The sequence below is a fragment of the Schistocerca serialis genome, chromosome 12, assembly GCF_023864345.2.
Source record: "Schistocerca serialis cubense isolate TAMUIC-IGC-003099 chromosome 12, iqSchSeri2.2, whole genome shotgun sequence".
In the NCBI taxonomy this organism is placed as follows: Eukaryota; Metazoa; Arthropoda; class Insecta; order Orthoptera; family Acrididae; genus Schistocerca; species Schistocerca serialis.
In genome coordinates, this window is record NC_064649.1 from 143,984,106 (window position 1) to 144,007,017 (window position 22,912).

At 44.0% G+C, this 22,912-nt stretch overlaps 1 protein-coding gene across 1 annotated transcript in view; it reads left to right on the top strand.

Moving 5' to 3' along the window:
* LOC126428230 (uncharacterized) overlaps nt 1-22,912 on the top strand; it is a 362,438-nt gene that overhangs the window by 256,158 nt on the left and 83,368 nt on the right. Inside the window, exon 3 of the mRNA XM_050090146.1 lies at nt 12,777-12,899. Coding sequence (XP_049946103.1) covers nt 12,777-12,899 — 123 coding nt within the window. The remainder of the gene's footprint in view (nt 1-12,776; nt 12,900-22,912) is intronic.

The window sequence follows — 22,912 nt, forward strand, 5'->3', positions numbered from 1 at the left end:
CTGTACGATACGTGAATACCATCCTCCGACCGATAGTGCAGCCATTTTTTCTTTTTTTTTTCTTTTTTTGAATCATCAGTCTTCTGACTGGTTTGATGCGGCCCGCCACGAATTCCTCTTCATCCCAGAGCAGCACTTGCAACCTACGTCCTCAATTATTTGCTGCATGTATTCCAATCTCTTTCTTCCTCTACAGTTTTTGCCCTCTGAGGTTTCCTCTAGTACCATGGAAGTTATTCCCTGGTGTCTTAACAGATGTCCTATCATTCTCTCTCCTCTTGTCGTCAGTGTTTTCCTACGCTCCTTTCTTCCCCGATTCTGCGCAGAGCCTCCTCATTCCTTACCTTATCAGTTCAACTAATTTTCAACATTTATCTGTTGCACCACAACTAAAATGCTGCTCTTCTGTTCCGGTTTTCCCACAGATCATGTTTCACTAACATACTCGTACAATGCTGCACTCCAGACGTACAGTCTCAGAAATTTCTTCCTCAAATTAAGGCCGATATTTCATATCAGTAGACTTCTCTTGGCCAGGAATGCCCTTTTTGGCATTGCTAGTCTGAGTTTCATGTCTTCCTTGCTCCGTCCGTCATAGGTTATTTTAACGCCTAGGTAGTAGAATTCCTTAACTTCATCTACTTCGTGACCATCAATCCTGATGTTAAATTTCTCGCTGTTCTCATTTCTGTTACTGCTGATTACCTTGGTCTTTCTTCGATTTACTCTCAATCCATACTCTGTACTCATTAGACTGTTCATTCCGTTCAGCAGATCATGTAATTGCTCTTCACTTTCACTCAGGATAGCAATGTCATCAGCGAATCGTACCAGTCTTACACCCTTTTTAATACGAGCACTTCGTTCTTCGTCGTTCACTCTTATTATTCCCTCTTGGCTCTTGTACATAGCCGGCCACCGTGGCCGAGCGGTTCTAGGCGCTTCAGTCCGGAACCGGCGCGACTGCTACGGTGGCAGGTTCGAATCCTGCCTCGGGCATGGATGTGTGTGATGTCTTTAGATTAGTTAGGTTTAAGTAGTTCTAGAGGACTGATGACCTCAGATGTTAAGTCACATAGTGCCCAGAGCCATTTGAACCATTTTGTTGTACATATTGGACATGACCTGTCTGTCCCTACAGCTTACCCGTACTTTCCTCAGAATTACGAACAACATACACCATTTTACGTTGTTGAACGCTTTTTACAGGCCGACAAATCTTATGAACATGTCGTGATTTTTCAAAATTAATAAATTGAGTAGCTCGAAGCCCGAGCTCAAAATATCAGTTTTTCATGTTGTTGGTATCGGGTTAGGCACCGCTTAAGGGGTCTCACCTCACATCGTTTACTTGTCTTCGGACAACTTTAGAACATAATTACAGTAATTTCTCTCTCAAAAATGGTTCAAATGGCTCTGAGCACTATGGGACTTAACTGCTGAGGTCATCAGTCCCCTAGAACTTAGAACTAGTTAAACCTAACTAACCTAAGGACATCACACACATCCATGCCCGAGGCAGGATTCGAACCCGTGACCGTAGCGATCGCTCGGCTACAGACTGTAGCGCCTAGAACCGTACGGCCACTCCGGCCGGCTGCATCGTCTGTTTCGGGCAGCCAGTGGTCTTACAAAATCTCCAGGTTCAGGTTGGAGTTGTTATTCTACCTTTTGTTCATACATTTCTGAGACAGGTTAATGACGTTATAAAAAATAGTACAATAAGAAACACATAGGTTGTGAATAAAGCTTATAGTCTCCAGAATGACGGTTGGGTTGGGGTGTTTGGGGAAGGAGACCAGACAGCGAGGTCATCGGTCTCATCGGATTGGGGAAGGAAGTCGGCCGTGCGCTTTGAGAGGAACCATCCCGGCATTTGCCTGGAGTGATTTAGGGAAATCACGGAAAACCTAAATGAGGATGGCCGGACGAGGGATTGAACCGTCGCCCTTCAGAATGAGATTTCCACTCTGCAGTGGAGTGTGCGCTGATATGAAACTTCCTGGCAGATTAAAACTGTGTACCGGACCGAGACTCGAACTCGGGATCTTTGCCTTTCGCGGGCAAGTGCTCTACCAGCTGAGCTACCCAAGCACGACTCACGCCCCGTCCTCACAGCTTTACTTCCGCCAGTACCTCGTCTCCTACCTTCCAAACTTTACAGAAGGTCTCCTGCGAACCTTGCAGAACTAGCACTCCTGAAAGAAAGGAAGTTTCATATCAGCGCACACTCCGCTGCAGAGTGAGAATTCTCATTCTGGAAACATCCCCCAGGCTGTGGCTAGGCCATGTCTCCGCAATATCCTTTCTTCCAGGAGTGCTAGTTCTGCAAGGTTCGCAGGAGAGCTTCTGTATGAATAGTTCCGTGAAGTGGATTGAAAGTCGATTCGGACTGTCTACTATGTGCTCAGCATGTGTAATCATATGTGCTGTTGTGTACCGTATTTTTATCATGTAACAAGCATCTGTGAGCAACATGTATGTAGACATGGCCTTTTGGACAAGGTGCAGAATGTTTTTAAATAATTTGGCGGTGACAAACGTTATAATGTGCCGAGCTTTATCCATTTGACATCTTTTGCGTGAGATTCAGCGTAAAATGAACATGTTTTACCACAAAAAATTTTTGACCAGAAGATGACGGCTAAGACTGTTGAAACCGGTTGTCTTGAGTAAAAAATATTTTGTGCGATATTGGCTTTTGAATCGTTTTTAACAATTAAAATAGATCGCCCTTCAGTAGTCTCATAATGGAAACATTCAATTGTACTTTTTCGTTTGAACGTTTCTTATATTTAAGATTGGACGAAAAATGTGCTTTTCGGAGCTGCTGAATGCCATCAAACCATATCTGACGAGAAACGATAGACTCTTGAGAGAAGCTGTAAGCTGTGAAGAGAGGCTGTTAGCTGCATACGGTTTCTGGTCACCGGCAGAAATAACGAGGACCTTAAATGCAGTGCAGTTGTCTCCTCTCAATTATAATCTAAATTCATTACTGAAACCTCCAGCGTAATATCTAGTTGCCTCAGCAATACAACATGGTAAAGCGAAGTAAATAAAAAAATGCTGCTCGTGTATACAATACCAGTAATTTAAGTATGTATGTTCCTTATTAGTTTAAGAAACTCGTTTCGAATTACAACAATAAAGGGTGAAAATGGCGGTGGCACAGTTGCTATATAAGAGACACTCAAATGAAAACAACACAGACGGAAAAAAGTAAGAAAACTGGTGATTATTTCAAAAGTAATCGCCGCAACTGCGTTCAGTAGCGTAGTACACATCTGCCGAGAAGTAAGCAATGGGTCAATTATTCGAACATTACACGCATATGGAACCTCTGTATTTTTTATCTGCATTTATTTACTTGTAGGACGAGGATGACTAAATGGTTCAAATGGCTCTGAGCACTATGGGACTTACCATCTATGGTCATCAGTCCCTTAGAACTTAGAACTACTTAAACCTAACTAACCTAAGGACAGCACACAACACCCAGTCATCACGAGGCAGATAGGACGAGGAATTTATTATGGATCTTATATGTATATATAGCCACTGTCTCGATGGAAAAATGTTTTAGGTCGCACACGGAACCACGATTGAACCCAGTCGTGTGTCTCTTCCACTGAAGCAATCGACGACCACTGATGTCTTCCTTCAGGGCTCCAAAAAATATCAACATTTTGAACATGGCTCCCCTTCAGCAACTCTGCATGCAAGGGCTTCAATGGATTTCGAATAATAGCCAATCGGTTGCGAAATACATGTTCATTAAAACTTGACTATGGTTTCGATGATTTTAAAACGGTCTTCTTCAGAAGATATTTTACGTAGAATCACATCATCTATAGCCTATCTGCCTTCGAGGATACTGTCTGGTGCATGTTAGACACTTAATCACTATTTAAAATATATTATTCGCTAAAGCGCCAAAGAAACTGGTATAGGCACGTGTGTTCAAATACAGAGATACGAAACATGCAGAATACGACGCTGCGGTCGGCAACGCCTATATAAGACAAGTGTCTGGCGGAGTTGCTAGATCGGTTACTGCTGCTACAATGGCAGGTTATCAAGATTTAAGTGAGTCTGAACGTCTTGTTATAGTCGGCGCACGAGCGATGGGACACAGCATCTCCGAGGTAACGATGAGGAAGTGATTTTCCCGTACGACCATTTCACGAGTGTACCGTGAATATCAGGAATCCGGTAAAACATCAAACCTCCGACATCGCTGCGGCCGGAAAAGGGTCCTGCAAGAACGGGACCAACGACGACTGAAGAGAATCGTTGAACGTGGCAGAAGTGCAGCCCTTCCGCAAATTGCTGCAGATTTCAATGTTGGGCTATCAGCAAGTGTCAGCGTGCTAACCGTTCAACGAAACATCATCGACATGGAGTTTCGATGCCAAAGGCACACTCGTGTACCATTGATGACTGCATGGGCCAGTCAACACCGAGTTGGACTGTTGATGACTGAAAACATGTTGCCTGGTCCGACGAACCTCGTTTCGAATTGTATCGAGCGAATGGATGTGTACAAGTATGGAGACAACCTCATAAATGCATGGACCCTGCGTGTCAGCAGGGGACTGTTCAAGCTGGTGAAGGCTCTGTAATGGTGTGGGGCGTGTGCACTTGGAGTGATATGGGACCCCTGATACGCTTAGATGCGACTATGATGGGTGACACGTACGTGTCTGATCGCCTGCATTCATTCATGTCCACTGTGCATTCCGACGGATTTGAGCAATTCCAGCTGGAGTTTCTTGATTAGAATGATCGTTATTGTCATATCACTGAATATTAACCGTTCCTCCTGGGACACCCTGTATACGTTGGACAGATTGATTTTGCTATTTGCCGTCTACAGGACATTGTGTGTGATATACACTCCCGGAAATGGAAAAAAGAACACATTGACACCGGTGTGTCAGACCCACCATACTTGCTCCGGACACTGCGAGAGGGCTGTACAAGCAATGATCACTCGCACGGCACAGCGGACACACCAGGAACCGCTGTGTTGGCCGTCGAATGGCGCTAGCTGCGCAGCATTTGTGCACCGCCGCCGTCAGTGTCAGCCAGTTTGCCGTGGCATACGGAGCTCCATCGCAGTCTTTAACACTGGTAGCGTGCCGCGACAGCGTGGACGTGAACCGTATGTGCAGTTGACGGACTTTGAGCGAGGGCGTATAGTGGGCATGCGGGTGGCCGGGTGGACGTACCGCCGAATTGCTCAACACGTGGGGCGTGAGGTCTCCACAGTACATCGATGTTGTCGCCAGTGGTCGGCGGAAGGTGCACGTGCCCGTCGACCTGGGACCGGACCGCAGCGACGCACGGATGCACGCCAAGACCGTAGGATCCTACGCAGTGCCGTAGGGGACCGCACCGCCACTTCCCAGCAAATTAGGGACACTGTTGCTCCTGGGGTATCGGCGAGGACCATTCGCAACCGTCTCCATGAAGCTGGGCTACGGTCCCGCACACCGTTAGGCCGTCTTCCGCTCACGCCCCAACATCGTGCAGCCCGCCTCCAGTGGTGTCGCGACAGGCGTGAATGGAGGGACGAATGGAGACGTGTCGTCTTCAGCGATGAGAGTCGCTTCTGCCTTGGTGCCAATGATGGTCGTATGCGTGTTTGGCGCCGTGCAGGTGAGCGCCACAATCAGGACTGCATACGACCGAGGCACACAGGGCCAACACCCGGCATCATGGTGTGGGGAGCGATCTCCTACACTGGCCGTACACCACTGGTGATCGTCGAGGGGACACCGAATAGTGCACGGTACATCCAAACCGTCATCGAACCCATCGTTCTACCATTCCTAGACCGGCAAGGGAACTTGCTGTTCCAACAGGACAATGCACGTCCGCATGTATCCCGTGCCACCCAACGTGCTCTAGAAGGTGTAAGTCAACTACCCTGGCCAGCAAGATCTCCGGATCTGTCCCCCATTGAGCATGTTTGGGACTGGATGAAGCGTCGTCTCACGCGGTCTGCACGTCCAGCACGAACGCTGGTCCAACTGAGGCGCCAGGTGGAAATGGCATGGCAAGCCGTTCCCTAGGACTACATCCAGCATCTCTACGATCGTCTCCATGGGAGAATAGCAGCCTGCATTGCTGCGAAAGGTGGATATACACTGTACTAGTGCCGACATTGTGCATGCTCTGTTGCCTGTGTCTATGTGCCTGTGGTTCTGTCAGTGTGATCATGTGATGTATCTGACCCCAGGAATGTGTCAATAAAGTTTCCACTTCCTGGGACAATGAATTCACGGTGTTCTTATTTCAATTTCCAGGAGTGTATTTGGTGAGTATTAACTTTCATTTGCATGTTTCGGTGTAACTTAATATTATTTGATGTACGATAATGCTAGAAGCTGAAGAAATGGATTAAAATTTGTGCTATGGCCGGGACTCGAATCCGATTCTTCTTGCTGACTAGGCAGAAATACTGACCTTTGCACCAGCGCAGCACAGACTGAAGTTTGTGTTGGGATGGGCGTTCGACTTGTGTAGTTCGTGCGGCATTGATGACCGTAGTGCTCGCTGGTACAGTAGCGCAGCGTGTGTAGTCAGATTGTTAGCTGCCCTCTGTAACAGAAAACAGAGTTAACAGATCAATGATGAATTTGAACTACCATCGTGCGACGTCCGCCCCGAACAAATAGAAAGAACAATAACGAACAAAATGTGATTACATAAAAAACACCTGCTGCGGTGGTGTAATGGTCAGAAATTCTACCTAGTGAGCGAGAAGACCCAGGTTCGAGTCCTGGCTGTGGTACAAATTTTAATTCATTTCCGCAGCTTCTGGCATTATCGTAGATTAAGATGAGACTTAAATGTCTCGGGGAAATTCTAATTATAAGACCTATATCAGCTGATTTCATCACAAATTTGTCATGTATGCCCACTTTATTGTAGATACTTTAAAAGATGCAAAAAGGGATAAGGTGTAACAAAGTCAATAAAAACTGTAGTCAAGACAAAATTGTTGTTACAGTGCTGCTTTAAAAGATGTTTTGACATCTACTCCAGTTGACGCATTCGGATGTCGAGATTAAAGGGGAGAGTATTCAGTCAGAAGGAACAGGAGGTGCCGTTTAAGCGAAGCAGGGGAACCAGTGCACTTTTTGCTTGCTTCGCGTCGGAACCCAAATAAGTGCTGCAACTTTCTGCTCATAAATACTTGGTTGTTAAGGCTCTTTTTGTTCAGGTGTATTACATTCGACGTTTTTATTTCTTGTAACGTTTTTTTTACAGTAGCTCTTGCATTTGCGTGGGACTTGGAAACGTTTCGTAGGGTGCCATGTTCACAGTTTGTTTGGAGACAGCTGAAGAAGGCAGGTAGGCGAGTTGTTGAACTAGCGTAGGCAAAACGACAGCTATAGCTTGGCTGCAAACTCAGAAAGTACTGAATCGACGCGTACACATCGTCTGGCCATCAACAGAGAGAGCAAACCACGGGGGACATTCGATAATTAGAGAGATGGAACAGTCAGTAGATGACTTTATGTCGGCATCATTGGGGGATGAGCTGAGAACAACACAAGGATTTTTTTTTAACGTCTGTGTTGCATATAACGGTGGCGTGTCCGCTCCTAGTTTCCACATTAGCTCAACGACGTTCAGGGACCCGTTTGTGCTTTCTGAAGAAGAAAAATTGTCAAAAATATTTTTTGAATGACTTTGGAGTATGGTGAAAGGTGTATTAACCGCGGAAATTTTGATAAGTGGGTAGAACATTACAGAATAAATGTCTGACCTCAGTGACTGACTAGCTACGTGTTGGCTGCCTCCGGCCGCTGTGGCCGAGCGGTTCTAGGCATACAGCCTGCAACCGCGCGACCGCTACGGCCACAGGTTCGAATCCTGCCTTGGGCATGGACGTATGTGATGTCCTTAGGTTTGTTAGGTTTAAGTAATTCTGAGTTCTAGGCGACTGATGACCTCAGAAGTTAAGTCCCATAGTGCTCAGAGCCATTTGAAACATTTTGTTGGCTGCCAAGCTGAGTTGTCAACTCATTTACTTCAAACCCGTATAGACGACATTGTTAGTGAACACCGAAGTGTTGCAGTTGGACATATAACAAAAACAGTTGCAGTTAGTGTAGGCATTTTAACCCTTGCAGTATCAAGGTCAAATACAGCAAAAGAAGTGCAAGGTGGATCTCGAAACAGACAACGCAACAACGCGAGGAAACAAGTCTCAAAGCGTGTACAAACTGGAAAGAGTGACCCGTTTCTAAACAAAATGAAACTTACTGTGCGTCCATCTTTCCAGAGATGGTTACGAGACCACGGCTGTTCAGTACAGAATTTCAAATCGAACACCCTTTATGAAACTTGATGGCAGATTCAAACTGTGTGCCGGACCGAGACTCGGTGCGGCTCACAGTTTTAATCTGCCATCAAGTTTCATACCACCACACACTCCGCTGCAGAGTGAAAATCTCATTCTGGAAACACCCTTTAGTCGTGTTATTTCCAAATTGTTATTTTACTGGTCTACCAGTTTCGGCGATATGTTACGCCATTTTCAGGCCTCCTGACCAACGTGTAGGAAGATTCCAAACTCGGCTCCTGTCAATATAGAGATATAGGGGACAGCGTTCAAAGACTGATACCTGTAGATTTTTGATACAGCGAACAATTCAAACATCATTTGCGAGGGGCCAGCATTCAAAGACTGATATCTGCAAGTTTTTGATACAGTGTGGTAGATAATGTTTAAAATGATCGCTGCACCAAGCAGAAATCCACTCATAGAATGGTGGCCCCTATTTTGACTGGACCAAAGGTGGGCATCTTCCTACTCGTCGGTCAGGGGGTCTGAAGATGGCGTCATATATCGCCGATACTGGTAGACCAATAAAAAACAGTTTGGAAATTTAGACGGCTGAAGGGTACTTGATTTGACATTCTGAAATGAAACTTAGGCTCACCATGAACTAAAGTCCAAAAGACAAGGCATGGAGTGGTACAACACCATCTCACGTGTCGAAAAGAAATTCAGAACGCAAGTATCGGTTGGAAAAGTCATGTCGACCATTCTTAATGCTGATCAAGGTGTCGTCTTTTGGGATTATTTGGAATATCTGCGTACAATAAACAGCACCTACTGATGTCAGATATGCCGATGAACAAAGTGAAGGTGGCAGTGAGAAAAAAACGTCGCGGATCTCAAATAAAAAAGGCAACGATATTGCTACACGACAATGCTCGCCCTCTCACTGCCGATATGACCCAAGACGGTACTGGAAAAATGGGTTGGAAGATACTACGTCATCGTCCCTACAGTCCAGATTTGGCTCCCTCATTTGTCTGGTCCACTAGAGGAGGAAAAAGTTCGGTTATAAGGAAGGGGTTCAAGGATTTGTGGTAAAATGACTCAGACAACAAACTAGATTTTTTTGTGCCTCAAATATTAAAAAAAGCTAATTCGCCGTCGTAACAAATGTATTATTATTGGGGGAATTATGTTGAGAAGTAGTAAAAGTCTCATTTTGTAAGAAGTACTTTTAAGGATTCTGAACATCAGTCAGTAAAAACGGAACCCTTATAGGATCACCTTGTTGTACGGCCGTTTGTCTGACCGAATGGTAAAAATCATTATTTTCACGTACTCACATACGTATCAAGTTGAAAATGACGTCACTTACCGAAGTCTACGGTTCCTTGGGGGTGTAAAGAATTGAAGCTTCTAAATCAGTGCAATCAAATACGGCCACTCATGTCACATGTTTTGAAACTCGAAAACTCACTCACCAAGACGTAAAGGGTTCTTCCCGTTGACCTAGAATCATGAAATTTGGCAAGAAGTGAGGTTTCACAGTACAACTAAAGGAAAAATCCCAGAATTTGTGATTACATCACACGAAAAACAAAGTCTTTCGTTATCTCATTGTCTGTCCGTCAGACCCTCTGTTAAGACACTTTTTTCTCAGCAACACGTGGACGTATCAAGTTGAACTTTGGCACATACTAAGGTGAATGTTCCTTTGGTGGTGTAAAGAGTCAATGCACATAAAAGATACTGCCGTTTATGTCACTTATTTTGATACTCGAAAAACCTATAGGGTGCTTGCCATTGACCTATACTCATGAAATTTGGTAAGAAACAAGGGTACAAGTAAAGGGAAAAAAAATCCGAAAATTGTGAAACTGTAATTATATCACATGGAAGAAGATCCTTTGTTACTTGTTATCTGACTTACAACTTAAACATGAAACATTCCCAGGACTGATATCTTTCTCGTATCAACGTCGTTAAAAGGCAAAAATGTTGTAGATACTGAACTCCCGGGATGGATTAATTGCCTGCATGCACAGTTAAGTTGAGGGCGTGAAGCCTACTGGCAGTGAGCCAACTTTTTCTCTATCAGTTAGTCTTTCTAGTTACTGAACGTGCGCCGTGTTAACTGACAGGTCTCTCACGCAAGCCACTGCTTTCCCCATGTGTTTGTGCTTGTAATGTTGTGTGTGCCTCACTGCTTTCCTTTTGTAACTAATTTGTGCCTGATTTTATTCTGGGAAGCTCAGTAATGTGTGTAAATACGGTACATGTAAATGTGATTTAAAAAGTACTTGAAGAAGTGAAGCGCATCTGGACAGCAAGAAACTCTTTAGCGCGCCTCCCCGCAACGATGGTAGTTGTGAATCTTTGAGTATGGACTCTTATAAAAAAAAGACAATCGATTTATTAAAAAAAAGGACTGTTAATCTGTATCTTGTGGGAAGAGGACGTGTTGCTAGGCCGTCGCTCAGAACGTATTGTTACATTTAATGAAAATTGATATTTTAGTGACAAAACCGAGTAAAGTACGTGTAAAGGTTGCCAAACATTTATGTATACAAATTTTCAGGAAGTGAAGAATAGAATTATATCTTGTTTTTGGAAAAGGAGGTGAACTTCATTGTCGTCGCCATCTATCAATCGACAGAATTTAACTGGATTATGTTCTTGTACAATACTATGCTGCTGAACTCCACTGTCAAATTTTGATGCAGCAGGGCGTGTAGTTTGAAGAAACTTTGTGTGCCAAGCAATCTCCTTTTCTCACGAAAAGCGGATTGCTGTTTGATCTTATTTACTTAACAACAGTGGTCTCTTAGGTATGAAGACTACGAAAACTTGGGCTCAAAGCTATCCGCAATACGTCCAAGTAACTAACGGAGCCGTATTTTAAACCTTAAAGAACAGTAACTTCCTCCAAATTGTAATACGTCACCAAGTGGTGCAGAAACTGATCGTTCAAGGAGGCAGCAAGCAAAATTCAGGTACCAGTTACGACTTAAAGTAAAAATCTCAATCAAAAATCAATCTCTCTCTCTCCAAACACATACAGGGTGCGTCAAAAAAATGTATACACACTTTTAAGCGTCATAGGAAAATTTCTGGAAATCGAAAGCTTAAAGTCCAATTGGAAAAATAAATGTACTTTGCAAATGTGATTAATGTTCAAACTGATGGCCTTCAGCATCAATACATTTCTGAGTACGAGTCACCGCTGATTCCGTACATCGTACCAAAGTGTCCAATGAGATTTCTGCGCACACCGCCTGAATCCCATTGCAAAGTGTGTCCACGTTGCGTGGTTTACGCTTGTACACCTCATCTTTTACTGTGCCCCATAAGAAGAAACCCAGCGGCGTGAGGTTTGGAGAGCGTGCAGGAAACTCGATTGGTCCCCTGCGTCCTATCCACTGGCCTGGCACACTGTGATCCAGGTATGCTCGTACGTCCCTATGATAGTGCGGCGGGGCGCCATCTTGTTGGAAATAAAACTCATCATTACCGTATAATGCAAGAATGGCAGGGAATATGGAGTCAGCAAGCATTGTTAGGTACGTTTCTCCAGTAACAGTACCTTCAAAGCGGAAAGTCCCAATGAGTCCCCTTGCAGACAAACCAGACCACACACTTATACCAGGCAAATTCACAGCCTTTTTAACTGTAATCTGAGGATTATCTTCATCCAGTACACACAATTGTGCCTATTGACAGTTCCATTGAGTTGGGCTTCATCCGACCAAATTATGCTACCCATAAATCCCAGTTCACGTCTCACCATCTCCTGAAAAGTTCTAACCTTCGACCTGGATCGTCGTCACTTAGCTGTTGCACCAGCCTCGGAATGTACACATGAAACTTGCCTTTCTTCAGAATGCGTTGCACACTATTAGCACTTACATTACTCTCACGTGCCGCTTGACTTGAAGATTATTGAGGCGATCGCTGAAACAGTTCCAAGACCGCAATTGTGGAATCATCGCTTGTAGCTGTACGAGGTCGCCCTGATCGACCTTTATGCACATCACACACTGTTCCATGAATTTCGAATTTGTCTCGTAGACGTGTAATTGTTAACCTCGGAAGGTGGTTCTCTACCATACTCACTTCTCCGCTGTCTTCTAACCACAGCTATATTCTCAAACTTCCAGTACCACTTAATTATCTGCTTCCGCGCTTAATTACTTCCTTGCCACTGCTGCCACCTGTTGGAGAGACATAACATTACTTTCTCACAGATATTTAATCTTGTAGAACGGGAAATAAATTGTCTATGACAGTACAAAGTGTGTATACATTTTTTACGCACCCTGTGTAAAAATATTCATATGAGTAAGATAAAAGTCATTTTATTGACAAAAGGCCAAACCTTATAATTTATCCAGTACATGCTCCCACTCGGGACTCGTGTTTTCTTTTCAAGCGCTCGCCGACGTTTCGGCTGATTCTGTGCTTCCTTCCTCAGCTGCGCGACATGCTGGCCAAATACTCGCCGTGGGGAAAGCCGGGCTGCGGTGCGCCGAACCCTGACGGCATCCGCAAGAGGAAGATGCGGCTGGACGGGCTCTTCCCGGACGACGAGAAGAAGGTGCGTGGGCGGCGCTCACTCCGTGCTTTAGATTACATTAGATTAGACTAGTACTTGCTCCATAGGTCATGAATACGACACTTCGTAATGACGTGGAAGTGTCAGGTTAATAAAAGGTGTCTACACAAGATATTACATTATACAAAATATTACATGACAATTTTTTTGTGGGGGGTTGGGGAAAATACCCACTTACTATATCCACAAATTCATCTAATGAGTAGAAGGAGTTGCCATTAAGAAATTCTTTTAATGTCCTTTTAAATACTATATGGCTATCTGTCACTTTTGATGCTATTGGGTAAGTGACCAAAGACCCTTGTGGCAGCATAATTTACCCCCTTCTGAGCCAAACTTAGATTTAACCTTGAGTAGTGAAGATCATCCTTTCTCCTAGTGCTGTAGCCATGTACACCGCTATTACTTTTGAATTCGTTCGGATTGTTAATAACAAATTTCATAAGTGAATGTACACAACTGGCCATTAAAATTGCTACACTAAGAAGAAATGCAGATGATAAACGGGTATTCATTGGACAAATTAATTATACTACGACTGACATGTGATTACATTTTCAAGACAATTAGAGTGCATAGATCCTGAGAAATCAGTACCCAGAACAACCACCTCTGGCCGTAATAACGGCCTTGATACGCCTGGGCATTGAGTCAAACAGAGCTTGGACGGCGTGTACAGGTACAGCTTCAACACGATACCACAGTTCATCAAGAGTAGTGACTGGCGTATTGTGACGAGCCAGTTGCTCGGCCACCATTGACCAGACGTTTTCAGTTGGGGAGAGATCTGGAGAATGTTCAGGCCAGGGCAGCAGTCGAATATTTTCTGTGTCCAGAAAGGCCCGTACAGGACCTACAACATGCGGTCGTGCATTATCCTGCTAAAATGTAGGGTTTCGCAGAGATCGAATGAAGGGTAGAGCCACGGGTCGTAACACATGTGAAATGTAACGGCCACTGTTCAAAGTGCCGTCAATGCGTACAAGAGGTGACCGAGACGTGTAACCAATGGCACCCCGTACCATCACGCCAGGTGATACGCCAGTACGGCGATGACGAATACACGCTTCCAATGTGCGTTCACCGCGATGTCGCCAAACACGGATGCGACCACCGTGATGGTGTAAACAGAACCTGGATTCATCCGAAAAAATGATTCCATATTATGCTAGCAGTCATTGGATCTCGACCAACGCGAGCAGCAATGTCGCGATACGATAAACCGCAATCGCGATAGGCTACACTCCGACCTTTATCAAAGTCAGAAACGTGAAGGTACGCATTTCTCCTCCTTACATGAGGCTTCACAACGACGTTTCACCTGGCAACGCCGGTCAACTGCTGTTTGTGTTTGAGAAATCGGTTGGAAACTTTCCTCATGTCAGCACGTTGTAGGTGTCGCCACCGGCGCCAACCTAGTGTGAATGCTCTGAAAAGCTAATCATTTGCATATCACAGCATCTTCTTCCTGTCTGTTAAATTTCGCGTCTGTATCACGTCATCTTCGTGGTGTAGCAATTTTAATGGCCAGTAGTGTAGATAAAGGAGAATGGAGCAGAGGAAAGAACAAAGAAATCTGTCTCTTGATGCAAAAACAAACACTCCTGCAGAGGCTGAAGAGTAAAAGAGTCCAGTGGATAGGCCACATAGCGTGTTTGCCGGAATAAAGACAGGAGAAGAAGGTACTCGAGAGGGAAACCAAACACCAGATACGTCATACGACAACCATGGCAACACTGGATGGACCAAGGATCTGGCAGCCCCATGGATTGCAGACATCTGCAAGAACCGAGCACAACAATAAGCAATGGAGGCAGTTTGTGGAAGCAGCCCATGTTCTGCAGGCCTGTGATCACTGGTCTCCAAAATTAAAGCAACAAACGGAAATTTTGTGAAATTGCGTTTATTTTGCCACGGATCAGTATACACAGATGATGGTAAAGAAGAAACAATGTAAAGAATACAGAACGTAATCAACTGCAACATGCGCACAGTAGACCAAAATTCAAATGCCCTCCTAAACCTGCAGGACAGGACAGGCAGTTTAAATTTTGGAAAGGGGCCAAAATAAGGGGCTGTCAATTACACTCGAACATAAAACTTCATTATTTCATCAGACATTACAAGAGCCCAAAACAGATTCTTTTTAAACACACAGCTTTAATCCTTGGGACTTAATTACCAGCTGAAAGCCACTTTAATTTAAAAATGGCTGAAGGCCAATAATTTAAAACGTAAGTATGATCAGAAATTTAAAAGGCAAGCCTTATCTTACAATAGTTCTTTATTTAGGCTGAAAGCCCAAAGAATCCGAGATTTTCAGAGCAAACAGTTTGAATTCAAAATCGGCTGAAAGTCCGACACTTAACATTAAAAATTTAAAAAAATACAAAGGCCTTACGTAAAACAATTATTGTTGTTGTTGTGGTGTTCAGTCCTGAGACTGGTTTGATGCAGCTCTCCATGCTACCCTATCCTGTGCAAGCTTCATCATCTCCCAGTACCTACTGCAGCCTACATCCTTCTGAATCTGCTTAGTGTATTCATCTCTTGGTGTCCCTCTGCGATTTTTACCCTCCAATGCTAAATTTTTGATCCCTTGATGCCTCAGAACATGTCCTACCTACCGGTTCCTTCTTCTTGTCAAGTTGTGCCACAAACTCCTCTTCTCCCGAATTCTATTCAATACCTCCTCATTAGTTATGTGATCTACCCATCTAGTCTTCAGCATTCTTCTGTAGCACCACACTTCGAAAGCTTCTATTCTCTTCTTGTCTAAACTATTTATCGTCCACGTTTCACTTCCATACATGGCTACACTCCATACAAATACTTTCAGAAACTACTTCCTGACACTCGATGTTAACAAATTTCTCTTTCTGAAGAAACGCTTTCCTTGCCATTGCCAGTCTACATTTTATATCCTCTCTACTTCGACCATCATCAGTTATTTTGCTCCCCAAATAGCAAAACTCCTTTACTACTTTAAGTGTCTCATTTCCTAATCTAATTCTTAATTAGGCAAAACTCAAGCAAAACAGAAATTTTAAAGGCAAACCCTTATCTTAAAACAGTTCTTTAGTTAGGCTGAAGGCTCAAAGAATCAAACACTTAAAGAGCAAACAAGTTAAATTAAATTAAATTAAATTGAAATCAGCTGAAGGCCTATCACTTAAAACTCCATAACATTAATTCTTTTTAAATGCCAAAGGCCTTACGTGAAACAATTCTTTAGGCTGAAGGCCTTAAGGGGCTCCGGAACGCCCTATACTTGCAATGTTAGATAAATTACATCTTTCCTCACAAAGTATTTGAGGTAGGAAGTTGAACTTTTTACAGATTATTTATTGGAATATGGGCTACAACTTAACATAGGGATTTTACAAAATTTTAGTTCAGTTATTAAAGATGATTTTTTTCAAATTGTAATGAAAATTCACAACATTTTTTTGCAATTTTTTATTTATATATTCAAAAATATACAGTTTTTTGGAAAAAGGCTGTGTTAAATTATGCAGAAGGTACTGTGTAACATTTACTGAAAGTTTGAAACAAATATGTTTGGAAGATCCTTAGAAAACATGTAATTAGTATGAGAAAATAAAAGTTTTGGGAATCGAGCGACAAAGATTGGATTAACTTTTTAGTGCATTCCAGGTCCATAGGATGGATTATCTTCATCCTCTGCAAACTCCTCCTCCAGCTTCCTCTTGTTCCTCCTCCTGTTTACTCTTGCTTGTATTTCTAGACTCTTTACAGCCCTGTCTGCAGCCCGAAGGCGTTCCTGGTCTAAAGCAAGCATAGCTCGTTGTTGTGTTCGTAGATTTTGCTACCATTTTCTTCAGTTGCAGTTACTGCAACACTGTTCCAAAAGGTGGTCATGTATGAACACTTATCACATTTCAGTTGTATTTCACTAGCAAGTCCTACGTGCTTTAATATGGAGAGTTCCAGACCAACTTCAATACAATGAATACATCTTACACAGTTTGAAAAAATTCCTTTGAGAACCGACATATCAAATATTTCATTCACATCCGATTCGCCCATAAAACATTCATAGTTTTCACTCATTGAACCAAGCTTCTTCTGTGAAGTATTTTCTTTCCCACTTTGACTGCTATGGGCAGGTGTACTTGAGAGGTTAGGTTCACTCACTTGGTTATCGTCTTTATTGTTTACAGTAATAACACATACCTTTGGCTTTCCAACATTTCTCCTTTTCTTAAAAGCCTTCAGAGGATTTCTAATAACTTTACTTTTACTCATTATTATACTTCAACAAAACAGAGACTCAAGAAACAGAATTAATTACGAATATTTTCGAGATAACTACAGAGTAAATAATCATGAAACAATCGACAATCACACCAGCGATATATATTGAACCATCACAGGTTAGCCACAACACATACTTTATCTCACATCACTAAAATGTACCTGATGAACACGGACGTTAATAATAACACCATTTGACAGCAGTTTAACAGCGCCACAGTGGGTCAAGCCCATGTAGAACACATTTAAAAAAAATTTAAAATTAGTTGTAGTCTTCGGAATTGAATAAATTATATATCTATTAAAAGGTAATAGTCTGCAGATTCAGAAAACGCAAAAAAGTAAAAATTGAACTTTTCATGTTTTTGAGCCTTTCCGGAGCCCTTTAAGAGCAAAACAACTCAAACTCAAATCGGCTGAGAGCCCGTCGTCTCGTGGTATTAGCCGAGTGGTCTGAGGCGCTGCAGTCACGAACTGTGCGGCTGGTCCCGGCGGAGGTTCGAGTCCTCCCTCGGGCATGGGTGTGTGTGTTTGTCCTTAGAATAATTTAGGTTAAGTAGTGTGTAAGCTTAGTGACTAATGACCTCAGCGGTTAAGTCCCATAGGATTTCACACACATTTAAACATTTTTTTGAAAGCCCGTCGCACGCACCACCGCTTAACGGATTTGCACACACATACTGACAATTGGTTTATGTGCTCAGCACCAACACAGGCCTGACAACGACGGGGAATGCTGTGTTTGATGTCACCAGTCTCATGTGAAGGCAGTAACGCCCTTTGTTCGTGCAGAGCTGCTGTCGGTCTTGGACAGTGGTTGCTGGATGCTGACGTGAAGCAAGCCGTCTCGCTAGTGCATCCCAGACACGCTCCGTGGGATTCAAATAGAGAGAGGGAACAGGCCACGCCATGCGTGCAATATCTTCAGTTTCCAAAGAAAAATCAACCAACTGTGTTCTATGAAATCGAGCATTATCGTTGAGATCCCAACATCTCCTCACGGTACCTGACAGTAGTTAGATCTTGCATCTTCGCCTGTACAGTTTCATGAAGAGGTGGTCGCTTGTTCGAGGAGTTCAACATAATCCCTGTCCATACCATTAGGGATCCTCCTTCACATCAGTATCTTTCGCCGGCCGGTGTGGCCGAGCAGTTCTAAGCGCTACAGTCTGAAACCGCGCGACCGCTACGGTCGCAGGTTCGAATCCTGCCTCGGGCATGGATGTGTGTGTTGTCCTTAGGTTAGTTAGGTTTAAGTAGTTCTAAGTTCTAGGGGACTGATGACCTCAGAAGTTAAGTCCCATAGTGCTCAGAGCCATTTGAACCATTTTGAACCAGTATCTTTCCACAATGTTTGGTTCCCGAAATCGTATTCCACTTGCCCTCCAGATGCGAAACGGTCGAGAATCACTCTCCAGACCAAATCGAGGCTGTTCTGTGAAAAGAACATTGGCCCACCATTCGACCGTCCAGGTGGCATGTTGACGGGTCTACTCTAGATGGTCCCTTCTGTACAAGATACGCCAGAGGTAAACAGGCAGCAGGCTTCCAACAGTAAAGGCCACACTGCTGAAGCCTTCTGTACATCGTTTGCCTCTACTTCCAGTAGATGCTAAGAAGTCAAATACCAGGTGCTGCGCAGTCTTAAGGCGGTACCGTCGTGCCCTTATAGCCAAATAATGGTTCACTATTTCTGATGTCATAGGTCTTCGGGATACAGTTTCGGTCTCTATAAACGGTCGCCTCATCCGAGAAACAAAAGGACGATTCACATTAAACCACTGTCCCACATCAGTTTACGACAATCCTGCTTCCATTTCTCCTATGGCCCTCCACAACAAAGAATCTGGTAACGTCTTCTCTGTGGCCGTACTGCACTGTCTGCGATTGAGTACATAGGTATTGTGGATGTGGGACTACCCCGCAAACACTACCTTGCTTGATAGGTGCCCTGACGTCTTTGGTGCTATGATTGTTCGTTGATCGAAATGCCATTTTCCGTGCAGAACACGATCGTAACAACATCTGTTGACTGTATGATTATATTGTGAATTAGACACAGGACGAGGAAATAACAGTTTATCGCTTTAATTTTCGACACCAGTGAATGTATACGAATACCAACCTCTGCACTCCAAGCTCTGCATTCCAAGTTCCAATGAAGATTGTTATATAATTGAAACGTGATCTTCGTCGTCCTTAAAGTTAAAACAGGATTAATAAAAGCTAAAACGAAAACTATAAGAATGCATTTATCATATGACGTAGAAAACAACGATCTTAAAAATGAAGCACCACAATGTCATTGAAAGTTGGAGGACCTGTTCCGGGAAAAATCTCTTCTGTTGAAGAGGGAAGAAATTATGTATTTATTAGGGCAGGACAATGCGATGTACGTGTAAAGATGTTATTGGCAGTATCAATGGAAGAGAAGTGGATACTGGGGAGATAGGAAGGAAGGGATTGTGGTGTTGGTAAGGCCACATAATACAGTGACGAAAAATAGTGGCAACACCAATAAGAAGTAGTGGGACATACGCGAAAAGTGGTAGGTGTGTTTCTACATCTGAAAGAGGATGTACACTACTGGGCATTGAAATTGCTACACCACGTGCTACAGACGCGAAATTTAACCCACAGGAAGAAGATGCTGGGATACGCAAATGGTTAGCTTTTCAGAGCATCCACACAAGGTTGACGCCGGTGGCGACACCTACAACGTGTTGACATGAGGAAAGTTTCCAGAAGATTTCTCATACACAAACAGCCTATCGCGATTGCGGTTTATCGTATCGCGACATTGCTACTCGCGTTGGTGGAGATCCAATGACTGTTAGCAGAATATGGAATCGGTGGGTTCAGGAGGGTAATACGGAACGCCGTGCTGGATCCCAACGGCCTCGTATCACTAGCAGTCGAGATGACAGGCATCTTATCCGCACCGCTGTAACGGATCGTGCAGCCACGTCTCGATCCCTGAGTCAACAGATGAGGACGTTTGCAAGACAACAACCATCTGCACGAACAGTTCGACGACGTTTGCAGCAGCACGGACTATCAGCTCAGAGGCCATGGCTGCGGTTACCGTTGATGCTGTATCACATGCCTGCGATGGTGTACTCGACGACGAACCTGGTTGCACGAATGGCAAAACGCACTTTTTTCGCATGAACCCAGGTTCTGTTTACAGCATCATGATGATCGCATCCGTGTTTGGCAACATCGTGGTGAACGCATATTGGAAGCGTGTGGTATGGGGTGCCACTTGTTACACGTCTCGGTCACCTCTTGTTTGCATTGACGGCACTTTGAATAGTGGACGGTACATTTCAGATGTATTACGACCCGTGGCTCTACCCATCATTCGATCCCTGCGAAACCCTACATTTCAGCAGGATAATGCACGATCGCATGTTGCAGGTCCTCTACGGGCCTTTCCGTATTTGGAAAATGTTCGATTGCCAGCACATTCTCCAGATGTCTCTCCAATTGAAAACGTCTGGTCAACGATGGCCGAGCAACTGGCTTGTCAGAATACGCCAGTCACTACTCTTGATGAACTGTGGTATCGTGTTGAAGCTGCATGGGCAGCTGTACCTGTACATCCCATCCAAGCTGTGTTTGAGTCAATGCCCAGGCATATCAAAGACGTTATTAGGGCCAGAGGTGGTAGTTCTGGGTACTGATTTCTCAGGATCTATGCAGCTAAATTGCTAAAAATGTAATCACATGTCAGTTGTAGTATAATATATTTGTCCAATGAATACCCGTTTATCATCTGCATTTCTTCTTGGTGTAGCAATTTTAATGGCTAGTAGTGTATATTCGAATTTCACGCCAGTCGCGTAAGAGTGGCGCTATGAGGAAGTGAATCACGTTTGCCTTAAATACACATTGTGGCGGTCGTGAGCGTTAGTTACATTTGAAATTGGACTGATTAGTTAATGTTGGACAAGAATGCCTTTAAGGCGAAATAGACACCGTTATCAACAGCTCACTGAGTTTGAACGAGTTAGTGAAATAGGGCCACGACAAGCTGGATGATTCTTGTGCAATACTGCACAAAGACTTGGCTGGAATGTAGCCACTGTACATGATTAGTTGCAGCGCTGGTCACGAGAACGTATTGTCGCAAGAAGACCGTGCTCCGGACGGCTACGTGGCACCATCGAGAGTTTAGACCGTCGTGCTCGGCATATGGCTCTGTCGCATCGTGCTACATCTGCAGCAGCAGTTGCCACCACAGTGTCACTATAAATCGATTACCTAAAGGACAACTCCGAACTAGATGCCCTGTATAGCTTGCGTTCCACTGAACCCGAACCACCACCATTTGCGACTTCAGTGATGTCAAACAAGAGCTGACTGGGGTGCAGGGTGGCGGCCTGTCGTGTTTCCTGGTGAAAGCTGGTTCTGCCTCGGGGGCAGTAATGGTCGTGTGGTCATCAGTTAAGTCATATAATGAAGGCTTTCACGACCGGATGGTACTGTTGTTGATAATTCTTCCGGGTTATAAGGCCGTGGTCCATGGAATACTTCTATTCCTAACATTCCGTCCAATACGACGTTGGACATCCTCAGAGGTATGGCTGGTACTGTTGAGTCCTGCCGACTGACGAGTCAGGCGTCGGAGGGCGGCCTAAATACTGAGGACCACGGCCTTATAACCCGGAAGAATTATCAACAACGATCAGTTAAGTGCTTGCAGTTAATCTGCCTGCGTGCCAGACACCTGGACCTACACCGGGAGCTACGGTCCGGGGTGCGATTCCGTATGACGGCAGGAACACTCTCGTGGTTATCCTTTCCTCCCTGACTGCAAATCCGTACATCAGTCTGCTTCTTCGAACTGTTGTGCTGCCATTACTGAGCAGCATTCCAGGTGGTGTTTTCCAACACGATAACGCTCACTCACATACCGCTCTTGTAACTCAGCGTGCTCTACAGAGTGTCGGCATGTTGCCTTGGCCTGTTCGATCACCAGATCTGTGCGTCATCGAGCGCATATCGGAGATCATCCACAAACAGCATTAACCGTCCCTGTATTGACTGACCAAGTACAACAGGCATACAAGTCCATCCCACAAACTGACAACCGGCACCTCACAACGCATTGCATGCACATTTACACGCTTGCATTCAACATTTGGCAGCTACACCGGTTATTAATTTTTTTTTATTTTCACACATCACGTTCCATAGGACCAAACTGAGGAGCAAATCTCCAAGCTCATGGAACGTGTCAGTACATGAAACTACAACATAAAAGTAATACCAGATAAAAATAGAACATGAACCCGAAAAAAGTCACTCCATAAGTTTAAGTAAACGCACTCAACAATATAGTAAGAATCAGCTTAATTTTTCAAGGAACTTCTCGACAGAATAGAAGGAGTGACCCATGCGGAAACTCTTCAGTTTCGATTTGAAACCGCGTGGATTACTGCTAACATTTTTGAATTCGAGTGGTAGCTAATTGAAAATGGATGCGGCAGCATACTGCACAGCTTTTTGCACAAGAGTTAAGGAAGTTCGAACCAAATGCAGGTTTGATTTCTGCCGAGTATTAACCGAGTGAAAGCTGCTTATTCTTTGGAATAAGCTAATATTGTTAACAAGAAATGACAGTAAGGAATATGTATATATTGAGAGGCCAATGTCCAAATATCCAGACTCGTAAACAGAGGTCGACAAGACGTTCGTGAACTTACACCACT